Source organism: Uloborus diversus, chromosome 2, assembly GCF_026930045.1.
Source record: "Uloborus diversus isolate 005 chromosome 2, Udiv.v.3.1, whole genome shotgun sequence".
In the NCBI taxonomy this organism is placed as follows: Eukaryota; Metazoa; Arthropoda; class Arachnida; order Araneae; family Uloboridae; genus Uloborus; species Uloborus diversus.
Genome location: NC_072732.1, coordinates 92,969,030 through 92,985,678, shown reverse-complemented (window position 1 = coordinate 92,985,678; position 16,649 = coordinate 92,969,030). Strand labels below are relative to the sequence as shown.

Sequence of the window (16,649 nt, the reverse complement as noted above, 5' to 3'; positions counted from 1 at the left end):
GGAAAAAATTGATCATGTCACATTAGAAGCAACAAGGAAATAAAATTGGATTAAGTTTAAGTGTCTACTTTGCTTAACATTTTGTTCTTTTATTTAGTACTTAAAATGATCTTCACTATTTGTCCACATGTGTTAATTTTATTCTTCATTTTTCAGAATTTGATAATCCCAATTCTCTTATTATATTACTGGAAGAAGAGCTTATAGCTATAGATTTAGAATCAGATTCCTGGCTGCCTTTCAAGTTTCCGTACTTAGAAATTTTGCACTCGTCTCCTATAACTTGTTTTCAATATTGTCCTGATGTACATAAAGAAATGTGGAGGCAACTTTCAAATATCTCTGAATTGAATTCGGAGAAATATACTGAAAATGTAAACACCCATGTTTTTGACTCTATTTATCTTTCATAAGTATTTTATTCTTAAATGCTTGTTAATTTTGTTATTAATTTTTTTTAGATACATGTTATAAACCCTCATTTTTCTGTGTTATTCGTGGTTTCTCCAGAAGCAGATTTTTTTTCAGAAGTATGTGGCACAGATTAAAAATAAAAAATAGTCTGCAAGATTTATCAACATTAAATAAATCGTAAAATCTAAATCTACTCTTCGAAATGATTTGAAATAAGATGCTGTTACAAGTACACATTGTTGCCTCAGAGCAACAGTAAGATATCTTAGTGTTATTTCTAGGACTATATATCTTACTGTTACTCCAATGCAAAAAACTGAGCTTCTGTATGTGAATTCATCCGAAAAAATCTTTTTTACTTGCAACCCCAAAATATTTCTTTGCAATTTAGTTGCTAATTTATGCTTTATCAACCTTTTGTTCCCAATTTTCCTTTGTTGCAGAAAGGTATTTATTTATTTCATGCATCTCAGTTAGTTTGATATATATATATATATATATATATATATATGTATATTGTAGTTAATAATTTTTAGTGTGAACATCAAAAGATACTTTTTCTTTGCATATACTGTGTGAAACTTAAAAAAAAAGTTTGACTTTTGAAATCTTGAATTCAAATTGTTTTTTTTTTTCTTCTTTGCAATCAGAATTGTGATAGGTCCCTACCCATTGGGCTTCTTGTTCCTACTAATGACTTTTATTGCAACTATAATTTGAATTCAAGATGCCAAAATTGAAATGAATGGCAGGGGCTGGATGCTATGTGCTGGATACTGTTTTCCTGTAAAAAAGATTGTGTAACATCAATAAATCGTTTATAAATTATTCAATTCTGAAGCACATAGACAGTAAATCAAAATATGAAAAATAAAATCAAAAGATGCAAACATCATTCAGCAGTCAAGTGAAAACAATAAGCAATTCGTGGTTCCCCCCCTCCCCCCAAAAAAGCTCATGCTTTGATGCTGCATGAAAATCCTAAAACAATGATTTTTTTTCTTTTTTTAGGAGTGGCCCATTAAAGGTGGGAAAGCTTTAACTGATAACAATCTAATCAATAATTTACTAGTCACTGGCCATGAGAGTGGAAGTATCAAAGTCTGGAAAGCTTCATCCACGTCATTGCAACTTATTTATGAATTTCATGCTTCACAAGTATTTGTAACATATGAATCTGAAGAGAGTGATGATGCAGTAGAAGAATGGCCTCCATTTCGCAAAGTAATATAGTCTTGAGCATGATCAATTGTCCCTTTTTTATAGTTATAGAGTAAAAGAAAATTTTATAATTATACATTTGTTTTTTTTATTAGTACTGAAAATCAACAAATTGAAAGCTGTTTGCTGAGTTTTTCTTTATATTAGTTTCCCCTTTTGTTACTTTGAGAAAAAGAAAAAAAAAAGCAAAACATTCTAGAATATTACAAATGAAATTCTTTTTTATCCTTTATGTTTTTGTAACTGTATATAATCCATAAAATTTTTTATGATTCATGAATTGCACTTAGAAGGTTAAAAAAAATCATAAAACTCCAAAATTTGTTGAAGTACTTATACAAAAGGTACTGGGTGGTTATAAAATAATAGGATGTATTCGGAGCCTTCTGGTGAAAAAGTATTTGGTGAGCACATCCAATTTTCTTATGCGTACACCTTACACCATACATAGTAGACAATGGAATTTCAAGTTTCTAATATTCAAAAAAGAACTGCCATTGGGGTTTTTGGCTTTATAAAAATGTGTTACTGTGAATTTTGAAAGATTAAATTCCAAATGATGATGAAAGACATCAATTTTATAAAGAACAAATGATTGTTACTTAACAAATGAGCTTCAATAAAATCAACATTCAATTTCAGTTTCTGAAAAAAAAAAAAAAAAAAAAAATTGACCAGAAGTTTTTTGTAGTGGAAAAGCCACAAAAGTAGTTTTGACACGGCAACAAGGATGTCTTTATTCGACCGTGCTTGTGCAAGATGATGCACCACCCTACATTAGAATTAAGGTAATGTGCGTTACAGCGAAATTTCTCTGATAGCAGAATCTTTATGCATTTCCTATGGTCTGGTTAACGAGGTAACCCAATCTTTGTTCAAGTGACATTTGGTTGTAGATATTTCTTAAGGTGTTGTGTATCAAGGAAATGTTTCCAATATTACAACTTTAAAAGACCAAATAATGTTAAAGATGAGACAAATTAATTTGTATATGTTACAAGTGTCTGTATTTGTATATGTTGTACATCAGGATGGTGGTCATATTTGTATGTAAAACCTCATTTGTATGTAAAAATCATTTGTTGTTAATAAAACTGACTATGTCAATTGGCAATTAATATTTCCATATTGTCAGTAATAGACTTTTCTGCTCTAAAATTTCACCTTGTGGTTAATTTTGATACAATTTTTTTTTTCGAAATCAAAACCCTATGGTCTACTGTATACGCCCAAAAAATTTGGCTGTGCTTTGTCCAGTACCTCACTCGCTAAAAGGCTCATGTTATTTTATGATCACACTATATAAAAATATTATGGATATGTATATTAGCTTTTCTGTTTTTTATTCAAGGTACAGTGTAAGTGCTAACTCATAAATAATTTTGATCATTAATATAGATCTATTTTTAAGATCCTTTGAAAAACTAAATATGGAATTGCAAAGTTATACTTTCTTGACTAATTGCTGTCGAAAGTTTCTTATTTTAATCACGGGACGCGGGAGCGTCCCGCCCCGCCAAGGAAATCAAATGTCAGCAGCCAACAGAAGCAAATCCACCGCCAAAGACGAAAGAAAATAAAAGCGACCAAGAACAAGATTACACGACAGAACAAATTCGGGTTTTTTAGGTTTTTCACCCCTCTGTATCTCAGCCCCATGAAGACCCCCGGAGTTGATTCTTGGTACACTAAATCTCTAGTGGCCCCTGATGCTGTAAACCAAAATACAATCCCCTGGACCATCAGGGGGAGAAGGTATTAAAGTTATAAAATCGCTGTTCAAAAAAGTTTTTGCTTTCTTTGACAGGGCTACAGCCCAGACGAAAAAAGAATCAAGCTGAAATTTTGCACACGCATTCCTTGTGCCCTACTGATGTGCCTTTTGTGCCATTTGACCCCCCTCCCCCCGTTTTTACCCCCCAAATTGTACCTTCCCGGGGTTCTATCACAGCCCCCCGAGGGGCTGCAGCAATGATTTTTTGTATACATATTCTTGGTTGGCCATTGAGTACATATACAAAAATTCAACCCCCAGGGATATCATGGGCCGGAGTAATTGAAATTTGAAAATCACTAATTTTCCCTAAATTCTTATGTACTTACTCTCAGCTCATAGGGTTTGTTTATCTCGGACTGCAATTGCAAGGTTAGAACAGATCTAACAGTTATTCCAAAGTTGTCTTAGGAAATGAAATTCAATCGAGACTAAAACATATCCAACAGTTGCAACTAGACGTTAAATCGCGGATATCACAAATTTGCCACAGCGACTGCGCATTAGGGTGGGGCGAAAAATAAAAAGTTTTTCCGATCAACTAGTAATAGTTGCCAAAAGTTGTCTTTGGTGATAGTTAGCAAAAGTGCAAAATTTGATGAAGATCGGATAATATCTTCAGGGGGCGCTGTGGTCACAAAGTTTTATTATAGATTTTTTCCCGGATTTCATGGTTAAAATACGAAAAATAATGCTGTTAACTTATATCATTTCATTTTTTTACTCATAAGATTTATTTATGCACTGAAAGCATATGAAATAACCCATAAAAGTTCTTTTATGTTATTTATTTATATTTCCAGCATCTTAAAAAGAAACAAAAAAGTAAAAAATAGTGATTTTTTGGACAATACTTAGTAAAAACTGATGAATTTTACAAAATGTGACACAAAAATTATGAAAATGCAAATATATTAGACAAATAAAATTAAACAGCACTATTGAAACAATAATAAACAATTTTAAAAATCTGTAAAAATTTACACTACATACGTGATACAAATTTATGTGTCACAGTTAGAGCTTTTACGAAAATAGTCTTTTTTACTTTCAAAGAAAGGCAGTTCCTTTCGAGCCTCTAAACGTGCACGAATGAAACCATCCCTGGCTTCTATTCCACTTACGGCCAGAGATGCATCCGTCACCAACTTTACGCAGCGCTCCACAGATTGGGTATGACAAGGAAATTTGCACATGTTTTGAAGAAAATGAGGAACATCTCCGGTTTTCACTAAGTCATGTAGCTCGTCCTCAGTTAGTATATTTGTTATAGGAGGTTTTGTTATAAGCACTTCTTCACACTGCCAATTGATCAAGTCGACATAGTCGGAAGAAGAAAAGTTAAGCTCAGGGATGGTAAAAGTACGGATATCATTATTGTTCACAGAATTAGTGTCTCGTACTCTCAAAATCCGACGAGCAGCTAACTGCCTTACATGCCTTCGATCATCATTTAACATCGCCAGCAAGATGTTTTCAGGATGTGCAAAAAAGGCGTTCCGCTGAATGACTGGATCGATGACATGTAACAGGTCGTCTGGCAAATAACGCGACAGATGAATAACGTGCCACAAGTTTCGTGCACCATCCTTGCATGCTGAGTTGAACTTAATTAGAAACCAGCAACGTGTATAAACTTTAATAACGAATGAAACAAGCATTTTTAAATTTGCTGTTGGATATTCTGTGCCGATGTACAAACGCAAAATCCGACTGGCTGTCGTGAGCAATCTAGAATGACTCAAGGAACCAGGTACTCTTTCAGAAAGGTGTACGGAGCAGTTGCCACTAATAACGGCTTCAAATATTTCCAGTAGATATTTCTGGTCAGTACTTAGGTCCCCTCGGTCGATAGTTGGCATGTTTTGAATATTGCACTCAACGCTTTATATTTCACTATCGGTAGTGATTCGCAGCCTATCAACATTTTGCCAATAGGACCGCTGAATCCTCGGGGATTAGTACTTGGTCCATCCAAGTATTCTACTAAATGGCGAAGCAGCAATTCGTTGCCATGAAGCTGGCATATTAACCACTGCAATGGTCTGTGAAAGAATGTTTCAAGGCGTAAAATCACGCCACTTTTTCTTCCGGTATTTACTGCAGTACCGTCACATCCGACGGCGCACAACTGAGTAATATCAATTTTATTTTCTACAATGAAATCCAGTATGCCGTTTGCAATTCCTTCTGCGTTTGATCGATTTGGCGAAATATGTCCTAAGTATTTATTATCTGGCAGCATAACCAGTATTACATGTTCTTCAATAATTATTTTTCGATGATAACTGCCGGACACAGATTGTTCCAAGAACAATGTACTATCCTTTCGGCCATCAAAGTACAGACCTTGTATATCAGCACATTTTGGCCCTTGGTGATGAGCTTGCAGATTTTTTCTCACTTTTTACGCTCTCGTTTCACTTTGCTTGGATCGATTATATTTGAAGATGTTTCAGGAGAAATTAAGCCCACGTCTTCTAATATGGATGATGCCAACGCGGCCGCTGATCTATTCGAAACACCGTATCGGTCACACGTTTTAGAAAATTTGTTCAAACTGACTCTTGCTTGCGAAGTGCTTGCTTTATAATTTATAACTATAAATTCAGGATCCTTTTTGTCCGTACCTTCTATTGAATATTCTTTATCAATTTCTGTTTCTTCAGAACCTTCTTCACGGGTATTAACTATGCTTTCCCTCTTCTCTCTTGATTCTTCTTTCTTTTTTCGTTCAAAACTCGGTTTTAATTTTCTTGTGGTTTGAATATCAATGTTTCCAATAAACATTTTTCTATCACCACGCTGATCAAAAAGAAAAAGTTGTTCTTTGGAAGGAACTTTGCGAGTCTTGTCGCAGTTACACGCACTGAAACGGCATATACAACAAGCGATGTCGAAAAGTTTTTCTCGAGCTTCGGATGAAAATAACTGCATCTTTGCGTTAAATGCATTTGTTTTAACAGATTTTTTGTTCATAGTTTTCTTCAGGTTTTTATATTTGCCGTGAAAATGTCGAATCATTTGAACGATTCATTTATGTGAAACTATAGGAATAGAGGAACGATGCCATATCTCTTCTAACTTCGTGGCTACGTCTTCTGCTATCTCAGTCACTGTGGGCTCTTTGGAAGAACTAAACTGTTTCTTTTCGTGTGCAAGAAATAAATAATACTTAAATACATCTTCATACGTAGGTAACACAGAATCAGACAAATTTTTTGGTGTTCCGAAAATGGAATCTTTTAACATTTTCCTTGTTTTTACTTTCGATCCAGCACAATAATCCTTCGAATGTTTTCCGCTCATTATGGTGTTAGAGATGGCGTTTCAATGCACTGAAAATATAAACATACACTGTGCTGTGCACTCGATGCTGTAGAAATGCGTCTGGAACTTTTCTCCTTTAGAGTTCAAGGTTGTATGCCGTATTTAAATGGCATTTCACATGATTCTAAGAGCTCGACGGCAGTGTCTCTTCAAATTACGGAGTTTTTACAACAAAACCATGCATTGCTTTCTTTTAATGCTAACGTTTAGTGACCAAATTTCTTTTGGAAGCTATTCTATATGTTCTTAATACATACATGTCCTTTAGAATTAAAAAAGGTGAAATTAAAGTTAGAAAAAAGCATGATTTTTACATTGAAACCATGATATTATAGGAAAAAAACAATGTTAAAACTTTGCGATCGCAGCGCCCCCTGAAGATATTAACCGATTTTTGTCAAATTTTGCACATTAGCTAACTATCACATAAGACAACTTTTGTCAACTATTACTAGTTGATCGGAAAAACTTTTCATTTTTCGCCCCACCCTACTGCGCATGCGTGCGGACTTGGTTCATAGGGCTTTCTGTTTTTAAGATTCCATGTTGTTTGTTTATATTTAAGCAGAGAAACAAATTAATGAATGAGATAAGAATGCTGCCCCTCCCCCCCCCCCCCCAAGTTTTGCCGATACGAAATTTCCTTCCCCCTGTTTTTCAGTTTTGATATATTTATGAAGGGAAGAAATTTGCACGAAACTGGGGTTAAACCATTACAATATTTTATGTGACAAATTATATGAAACTGTACGCATATGAATACGGCACATATAACTTTTTAATTGAAAACGAAAAATAGCACTTTTTTATTGGTTTGCTTATTTTCTAAATTAATGGATTTTTCACAAACAACACATAATGAATTGAAAATATATGAAATACCTGTGTGGATATCCGTGCTTTGCAGTAATTTGTTAGCTGAAAAAGTTTTTGCAATTAATTTAAGCAAGACTTTTAATGAGCTTAGTCTGCGCGCAACATGCGCATTCGCTATGGCAAATTTGGGATGTCAGCGATTTGACATCAAGTAAAGTTGCATAGTTCTTCTGACACATTCAAATTTAAAATATTTAATGGCTTAGTTTTTTTTTTTTTGCTTGGTGATAACATGTGTTATTTCGTTTTTTAAATGAACTTTTAAACAAAACTAAGTATTAAACAAGACAAAGACTTCTATCAAGAAAAAAAAATCACCAAACAATTAAAATTATCCCATAAAACGTAAAATAATCCACAATTTAAGAAAAAATGTAATTAAACAAAAAGTGAAAAGTTCGATTAAAATAGCCCTCAAGCTGTAAAACATTTAAAGAAACCTTCATGAAAATGTTGAATAATCTGTCAAATAAAGAAACTGTAATAGAATTTATTACAAAGTTGTAAAATACTCGGAAACAATATAATTTAAAATATAGTATTTTATTATCCAAGAAGTTTTCTTTGCAACAGAGAGGATACAAGGATTGTAATAAAATTTAAACCGCCCAATTCTCGCAAAACGAGCATAGAATCTTAATAGTCAGAAAATAACTTGACGTAAAATTCGGCTTGCCATTATTGTTCCTTAAAAACACAAAACAGCGTTGTTTCAGTTGAAAATTTTCTGACTTTAAGTTCTCAATTCTTTAAATAACGCCCGCCAAGTATTTGCCAAACTATCATTCTCCCTCTTCTCCTTTTTCATCACAGCTACTTTCATTAGAACCTCCTCCCATCTTCAACTCCTCAGAAATATGGATAGATCTTTTAAATTGTTTATCCTGTTTGGCGGGAAGCTTTTCAAAGTGAAGTGGTTGCTTGGTGAGCAAAAACAAGATAAACAATTTAAAAGATCTATCCATATTTCTGAGGAGTTGAAGGTGGGAGGAGGTTCTAATGAAAGTAGCTGTGATGAAAAAGGAGAAGAGGGAGGATGGTAGTTTGGCAGATACTTGGCGGGCAAACTAGTAGATATCATAACTTTTTATGGCTGAGGGTTTTTGGGTTTAGGATGCAGGTTTTCTTTTTTGTGCGAAAAAGTTAGAGGTTTCCTTGGCGGGAAAATTTTTACAACAGGGTTGTTTTTGATGAGATTTTGTCAACTGAACATAGAATTTTCAAACTTTTGTTTATGCAGTTAATACTTTCTTTCAAAATGCATAAGAATGAACTATATTAGACTGTTTTAAGCTTTTATTGTATTAAACTGCTGAATTCTTTCTGTATTCACTTGTAGGGGAAACTATCAAAACCTCAAATAATTGATTGGTTTTAATTTCTGAGTTGAATTTATTGTGTCTCTTAAAGTGCATTATATTTAATATTGCATGTTTCCTTGTTATTTTTTGATGTGAACTGTTTGATTTTTAGTAAGAAATTTAATATAAAATTTAAATGTGTTACAAATAATTAGAATTTCTTTCATCTATTCTTCCTTTTCATGTTCTTTTGTGTTAATGAAATGAATAGAAAAGTGAAGACAATAATTGAAAAATATTTCGTTGTAGAAATCCTATTAAAATAAAGTTGATGCAACCAAGTTTTGTTTTACTTTGAATGTTCTTACTAATTAAAAACCCCTTCTACTTATAATAATTACAGATAGGCAGTTTTGATCCTTTGTCTGATGATCCCCGACTTGCTATTCGCAACATAGTTTTGAATGACATAACAAGAACTTTGATTGCTGGTGGATCTTCTGGACAAATTCTTGTCTTGCAGCTCCTCGACATTGAATGCGAAAAAGAAACTATAGTAATGCATTATTTTTAAAATTGAAATACATTTTTAATGATGAATAAATGTAATTGTTTAAAATTAATGTGTGTTCAAAGATTTTAATTTTTGTGAAATTAAAGCAGATAGATAGCAGGATAATAAATTATTTATTCATGGGAATAATATGAGCTCAGACATGTACTAATCAGGGGCGTAACCACTTTTATTTCTGAGAGGGTTTAACCAAACATATTTGTTGGGAAATCTGTACCATCAATTGAATTTGATTTCGTTCCTATGCTCAATTCATTTTTGTTGAATAGATTTCTAAATGACTGTGGGAGATGCTTTAAGGGCATTGACATGATGCATGCAAATATATAAAATGACATGTGATTTAAGGAAGAAAAATATCTGACATGTGTACGACATAGAGATGAAAACGGTCCGAAAAAAACGGAAAATTTCGGAAAAAACGTTTTTTTCCAAAGAGGTTTATTTTCGATTCAGAAAAATTTAAAAAATGAATTTTTCAACTTTTTAGTATGTTTTAACTAAAATTTTGAGCAAAAAGTGATAAAATTAGTAGATCTCATTCTTAAATTCTGATACTATTTTCTTCTCCCCCCACCCCCTCCTTGTATGCTAAAATGCTGTCTAACTTTGATAATGCAAATTGTTGTATGATGATAAAATTTGCTTATATAGATCAAAAAACATTTAATACTTTTTGCCTAAAAAATGAAATGTTTTCCACAAAATGTTCTCAATAATATAAATTATATATTTATTTATTTATTAGAGTGTCTTAAAAAAATGAAAGTCAGTTTTTCAAGTCTCACATCCTCTTATATTTTTCCTTTTAAATCAAAACAGCTGTAAAAAAAGTTCCATATAATTTAAACAGTGGGTTGCCATGCCGATTTGAGCCTGAAAGTAAACCAGCCATGTGTACTAGGCCAAATAAGATTTTTTTTTGGAAGTTCAAAATTTCATGTTGATAAAAAACGTTGCCTCTATAGCCCCACATGTACCACAAAGATATTTATCCAAATAAAAAAATATTTAGATGTCCATCAGGAGGCCTATATTTATAGTTTTCTTCAAGAAATTGATTTTTTTTATTTACCTTTTAAAATATTACACATACATTTAAAAAATTAAATATCAAGTTCAAAAATTATTAGCGAACACATTTTAAAATCAACATTTGCAAATAAATAATAATAATAAAATATATACATTTAAAATGAAAAATTTAACTTAAAATTGAAAAGATCCATATTTTCAGTACCATGTGGGAGACTTAAATATCACAAGAGAGAAAAAGTTGCTTTTTAACGCTGTTATCGACTCAACTTTTTTTTTATCATGATAACTTCTTAAAATTAACCTTACATTCTTAAAAATATATAGAGAAATTAAATCAATTTTTTGAAGAAATTTAAAAATTTTAAGCCTGCTCGACGCCTAAATATTTTTTGATTTGGATAAATATTTTTATGGTACATGTGCGGCTAGAGGCAACGTTTTACAAACATGAAGTTTCAAACTTCTAAAAAATATTTTTTCGATTCGGTCTAGTACACAGTGGTGGTTTACACTTTCAGGTTGGCACAGGTTACCATTTTCAAATTGTATGAAACTTTTTTAATTTTTATTTTTTTTTTGACCTAAAAGGAAAAATATAAGAGGGTGTGCGACTTGGAAAATTGACTTTGCTTTTTTTTGAGGGAGGGGCGGGGGGACACCCTTTTACATTCTATTGAACAAAACCCAATTAACTTTTAGGTAACACATAACAAAACTTAAACTTAAATAAAACGTTTTGAAAACATACATAGTTTTATTATTATAAATTCACATAGCAGTAAATGAAACCCCACTTTAAAAAAAAATTCTGCATACTCTGTCGTGCTAACAACAGAAGTGCAATCTGCAGTTAAGCTCAAACTGAGATAATGCATTTTCAAGTTTGGCTCTTCCATATATTTGATTCAGATGTCCTTTTTTTTTGTTTCAGAATGTTTCTAAAAAATATTCCCCGATATAATGAACCTAAAAAATTTCCTTTATTAAGCAAGATGCGAAACAGAGAATAACTTGGTTACATTAACTCAATTTTGCTCAAAGTGCAGGTTTGACTACTTTTACTACTGTGTTTACCACAGCGATATAGTTAACTGAAACTCCAGCATGAGTTTTGGTTCAGCTTTAGAAACCATTACGCAGGTTTGGTTTGAGGCTTCTGTTGTGAAGATAAAGAAAAACCAATTTAGTTTTGATTTGGACTTAGACTGGATTGGTAAAAATCAAAACTCAAAAGTTTTCATTTTCAGACAGTAAAATTACATTGCATTTTTCTTTCAAACAATATCAATCATGTTTGAATGTCAATGATTGCTATATTATTATTTCAAGTTTCAAAGGCAATCCAAAATAGAAAACCTAATTGTTATGAGTAGACTCCACCTTACCCAATATTATTGGTTGTTACCATAATTTGACTTATTTCTCGTGTTCGACCAAGAAAGCTCTCGGTTATAAAACAAAGAGGCTATTTTTCCAATGAAACTTACCTTTATGTGTTTCTGTCAAACAGAAAAAGATGACTGGATTGCATATCTTTTTTAATGATTAACCTTTTATATGTTCCTAGAAAAATTAAGAAACCCTATTTTTATTCATAAAAAATCAAATTTTCCATTCTTTCCAATTTTTCCAGAAAAAAACCAGAAAAAAAAAACTTTTTTTTTTCCACCACTTCAAAATTTCTGGAAATATTACATCTCTAGTACAACATGACTTCCTTGTCATTATCGATGTTTATTTTTTGAATAACTGACAAGTATAGCTCCATACGAGCATAATAGTATTTCTTACATTAAAAGTTTTTCACACTTATAACAATATGTTACACATAGAGTATGGCACTTTCCACTTTAAAGAATTTTGGTGTTTTTGTTGGCATCTAAGATCTAAAATTTGCAAAAATAGTAATGAAAGAAAAAAAAAACAAAAAATCTTTCACATGCTCAAAAAGCAGTAGAAAACAAAGAAAATTTGGGATCTGTTTTTGAAACAATGATACTCTGCTGACGTCAAGATATAGCACTCAAACAGACTCATGATTCTGAAAAAAAAAAAAAAAAAATGATGAATGAGAATGAAAGTTTCAAGAATCCCAAAGATAGAAATTTTCTTGCTTTTAAAAAATATAAAATTTCTTCTCTCGGAAAAAAGGGTAGCAAAAAACATTTTTTGAAATTGTATCGAAAATTTCGGATTGGGTTTGAACCCTATAGACCTCTCCCTTGAATATGGTCCTGGTACTAATCTATAAATTAAAAAGCAAAGATATACTTAACGCTTCTTAAAATTAGTGTAAAAATTCATTCATTTACAGTGAAATGTATGGAGTAAACTATGTATATAATCTCATGTCATGTTTGACTCCCCTGTATGAAATAATGAAAAATTTTCCCACACTACATGAACTTATATTTTGAGCATAACCTAAAATCCTTTTGATATGTTTTATGGTGATGTGTATGTACTTATCTTGTGTGATCCAGAAAAGGAAAAAAAAAAGAAGCTGTAGAATGTGGTTGATTTTTCAATAACAGCATGTTCAGTGCTGAACTTCTAAAAGCTGTTGCAGTTTGAAAGTTGTTTTTAAAGATGTAAAAAGTGTTTCAATTTTAAATTTTCCAATCTTATTATTTTTTCATTTCTCACAAATTCAAAATATGAGAAAGGAATTTGTGCAAGAATAATATTGATGGTTGTGTATTTTCTGCAAAAACTATTGCTGTACAAATAGTTTTGAAAATGTTTATTTATCAGGACAAATTATTTTATTGTTACTAGCTGCATCGCACGGCTTTGCATAGTCAGCCTCGAAAATTAAAGTTATGTCAAGCGATCCGTGTTTAACACTTAAGCTTGAAAAAAAAAAACAGTAAAATTTTGCGGCAGATTGCGGAAATATAACCAAAAAGAAACATTTTAAATCCCCCAAATACAGGAAAAGCCTCAAAACAAAGGCAGAATTTTATTTGTTCATATTTGAGAAAGTAAATTGCAAAAAAAAAAAAAAAGGCAAGAGATCTCTCATCTCAATGATTTCTTCAAGCTACAAATCTTAATAAAAGTATTGTTACAGAAGGTTGAGATGAAGCACTGAATAATAATTTGAATGGAGGAAAGCTTTTGAAAAATAGGACTTTTACGTCAAAATATAAGTATCATAATTAATAGTTTTTAATTAATATCTCTGCTAATTATGATCGGAGGATTATGTTAAATGACGAAACATTAAGACGGGGAAAATTACAAATGTATCGATACCTGTTTTGATAGTCAGTTCACTGCCGTTCAGGAGAAGCAACTCGGACATAAATACATAAGTACATACATACATAGATACACTCAGATTATATAAGATTAATGTTTTTCAAACGTATGATTGATATTTTGATGTTTTATCATAAAATACTGCATTTTCAAAAAATGCTTTTGAAATTCTGGTACATATTTTCCATATTAGGTTAAATTTATGTAAATTACTCTTAAATAGCAATGAAAGATGCTGCTTTTATCTTAAATTGAAAGTGTCTGCAGTGGAAGGCTTTGAATCTCTTTATTCCAATTTAAATGTATCCAATATAATTTAAATGTATCCAATTCACATGTATCCTCCATAAGCGAAACCTGAATTTACAAAGAAAAAAGGCTTTAAAAAAAAGGGGGGGGGGGTAGAGGAAACAATTATAAACAAATTATTAGAGAAAATGTGCTTGTGTAAAAAATAGAGATGATTGATCCATAGTGCATGGCTATGGCGTTGACATTTCTTGGGCATCTATTTAAAGGGGTTTTATTATTTTAGCCTAAAATAGCTAATATCTTAGCAGTAAGTTACCCCTAAGCCTGGGCTAAGACCCCAAAACTACATGCAATGTACCGGATAACCCGGTTATCACATCCTGAGGCTGCAGTTTTGTTCTTATTAGAACTCTTTCTAATAAGAAGGAAACTGCAGTTTCCGGATGTGATAACCAGGCTGTTTGGTATATTGCATGTAGCTAAAAGCTTGTTTTTTACTTCCTTTTACAAAAAAGGAAGTATTGTATTCGCAAAAAAAAAATTTCACTCAAAAATCGACCTTAATTTTCATTTTGCTCACCCCCGAATGAATGCTGAGTTTTTTTTCTTCGACCTGACCACATATGGATAGATGCCTAGGAACGTACAGACACCCAAAATACCCATTTTGACGATCCTCGAGTTAATTACAACGAGTTTTCTCGTGACGTCCGTATTTACGTATGTATGTGCATATGTGTGTATGTATGTCGCGTAACCAAAGAACGGTATGTCCTAGGAAGTTGAAATTTAGTACGCAGACTCTTAGTGGGGTCTAGTTGTGCACCTCCCCTTTTAGTTGTATTTGGGTGTTTCTAAAGGAACCTTTTACTCCTTTTTGGGGGGAAATCATTGTTAATTTCGATGTAAAGTCAAGTGGTGTTGTAATGTAATTTGGTGGACACTTGGCGATATATATATATATATCACCAGTATTTTGGTCGCCTCTAAAATTTTGTTTCAATGTATCCACTATTGGTGATATTTAGAGAGTAATCTATTGAATCACATTAAAATTACCAATAATGGGAAAATGACATTAAATTGGAGTAAAAGGAAGTCATATGATGCATCATCTCGTTTTTTATGTACAATTAAATATTTCTTTGAAGCTAAATATATTTATGTATACATAAAAAGTAGTCGAAAACTTTGTACTGCATAGTGAATAAAATATGACAACGTATATAAAGTACAAATTCAAAATGAAAAAAGGTTAAAAAACCAGCAAACAGCTGTTTTGGCACTCTAAAATACAAGTGCCATCATCAGTGCAATTAAAAACGAAGACAGGTTCAACCCGACTAAAACACAGTCGAGGCGAACATTGGAATGAGAGACGAGTTGTAAAAGATATGAGAGCAGTACCGGAAACGATGACTAAAATCAGTCTACAAATTGCCAAAATCTTAAAAAAGTTTCATTTTTCCGTCACTTTTTCTCCTGTTAATAAATTAAAATTTTCACAGCTTAAACACCCTGTTCAGAACCTTGACAAATGGGGCATTTATAGTGTTTCCTGCCAGTGCAAATTGGCCTACATTGGGCAGACTCGACGATCCCTCAAATTCCGGATAAAAGAACACGAAAATTACGTCAAAAAACAGGATCTCAAACGCTCCTCTATTGCTCAACATTGTTGGTCTGGTGGCCACAATTTTATTTTTTCTTCCGCCAAAGTTATTCACGAGTGTTCGTCCATTCATGATTTAGATTTTTGGGAGTCATATTACTAGGACTCGACCGATGCATCGGCGCCGATGGTTCAACAATTTAGCCATCGGCATCGGCATCGGCGGCCGATGCTAACTTGCAGGAAACATCGGCCCATCGGCCTTAAAAACATCGAAAAGCCGATGGAATTGGCCGATGTTTTTGAAAAAAAAAAGGACTTTTGTTGCTTTACTTTTTAATACAAAGTAAAGGGAGTTATTGTTTTCAAATAAAATTGTTTACTTAAATTTCAGTATGAATTTCTATTTTAGTCACCCCTAAAAGAGTTTTTAATAATGCATTCAGGTACCAAACAAGTTAATTATTGCGTTGTTTCTTGCGGCTGGATGTACGTATGTATCTCTCATAAGTTATAACTCAAAAATGGTAAGCTGTAGAGGACTAAATTTTCGCATGTGGAATGTGCGCACGTTCCAGTTGTGCACTTCCTTTTTTGTTTTCGAGTGGGTGTTCTAAGAAGCCTATTAACTGATTTTTGTGGCTATTAAGTACTTATTTCAATGCAAGACTAATATAGCGTCTCAGATTGACGATCATTTGGTGATATATTGCAGAATTGGAGACCATGGAAACAAATATGAGATGGCAAAACCGTTTTTTTTTTTCATTTTGTTAGATTCCTATTGAACCGACGGTATTTTTTAATTTTTCGATATTTGTAATATGAACCACAGTAATGCGGTCTTTTCTGTATCACTTCGCCGGAGCTACAAGTTTGGAGCCCAATGAAATACATTTTGGGGCTTTATTTCTCTGTCACAGAAGTTGTAAAACATTTATCATAAGCGTTTTTGTAACTCCTACGGTGCCCCTATGGTTATGGGGCCTCTTG

The 16,649-nt window shown here is 32.5% G+C and overlaps 1 protein-coding gene across 1 annotated transcript in view; it reads left to right on the top strand.

Moving 5' to 3' along the window:
* LOC129217169 (lethal(2) giant larvae protein homolog 1-like) overlaps window positions 1–16,649 on the top strand; it is a 75,085-nt gene that overhangs the window by 14,779 nt on the left and 43,657 nt on the right. Inside the window, exons 10-12 of the mRNA XM_054851432.1 lie at window positions 157–374; window positions 1,426–1,638; window positions 9,320–9,472. Coding sequence (XP_054707407.1) covers window positions 157–374; window positions 1,426–1,638; window positions 9,320–9,472 — 584 coding nt within the window. The remainder of the gene's footprint in view (window positions 1–156; window positions 375–1,425; window positions 1,639–9,319; window positions 9,473–16,649) is intronic.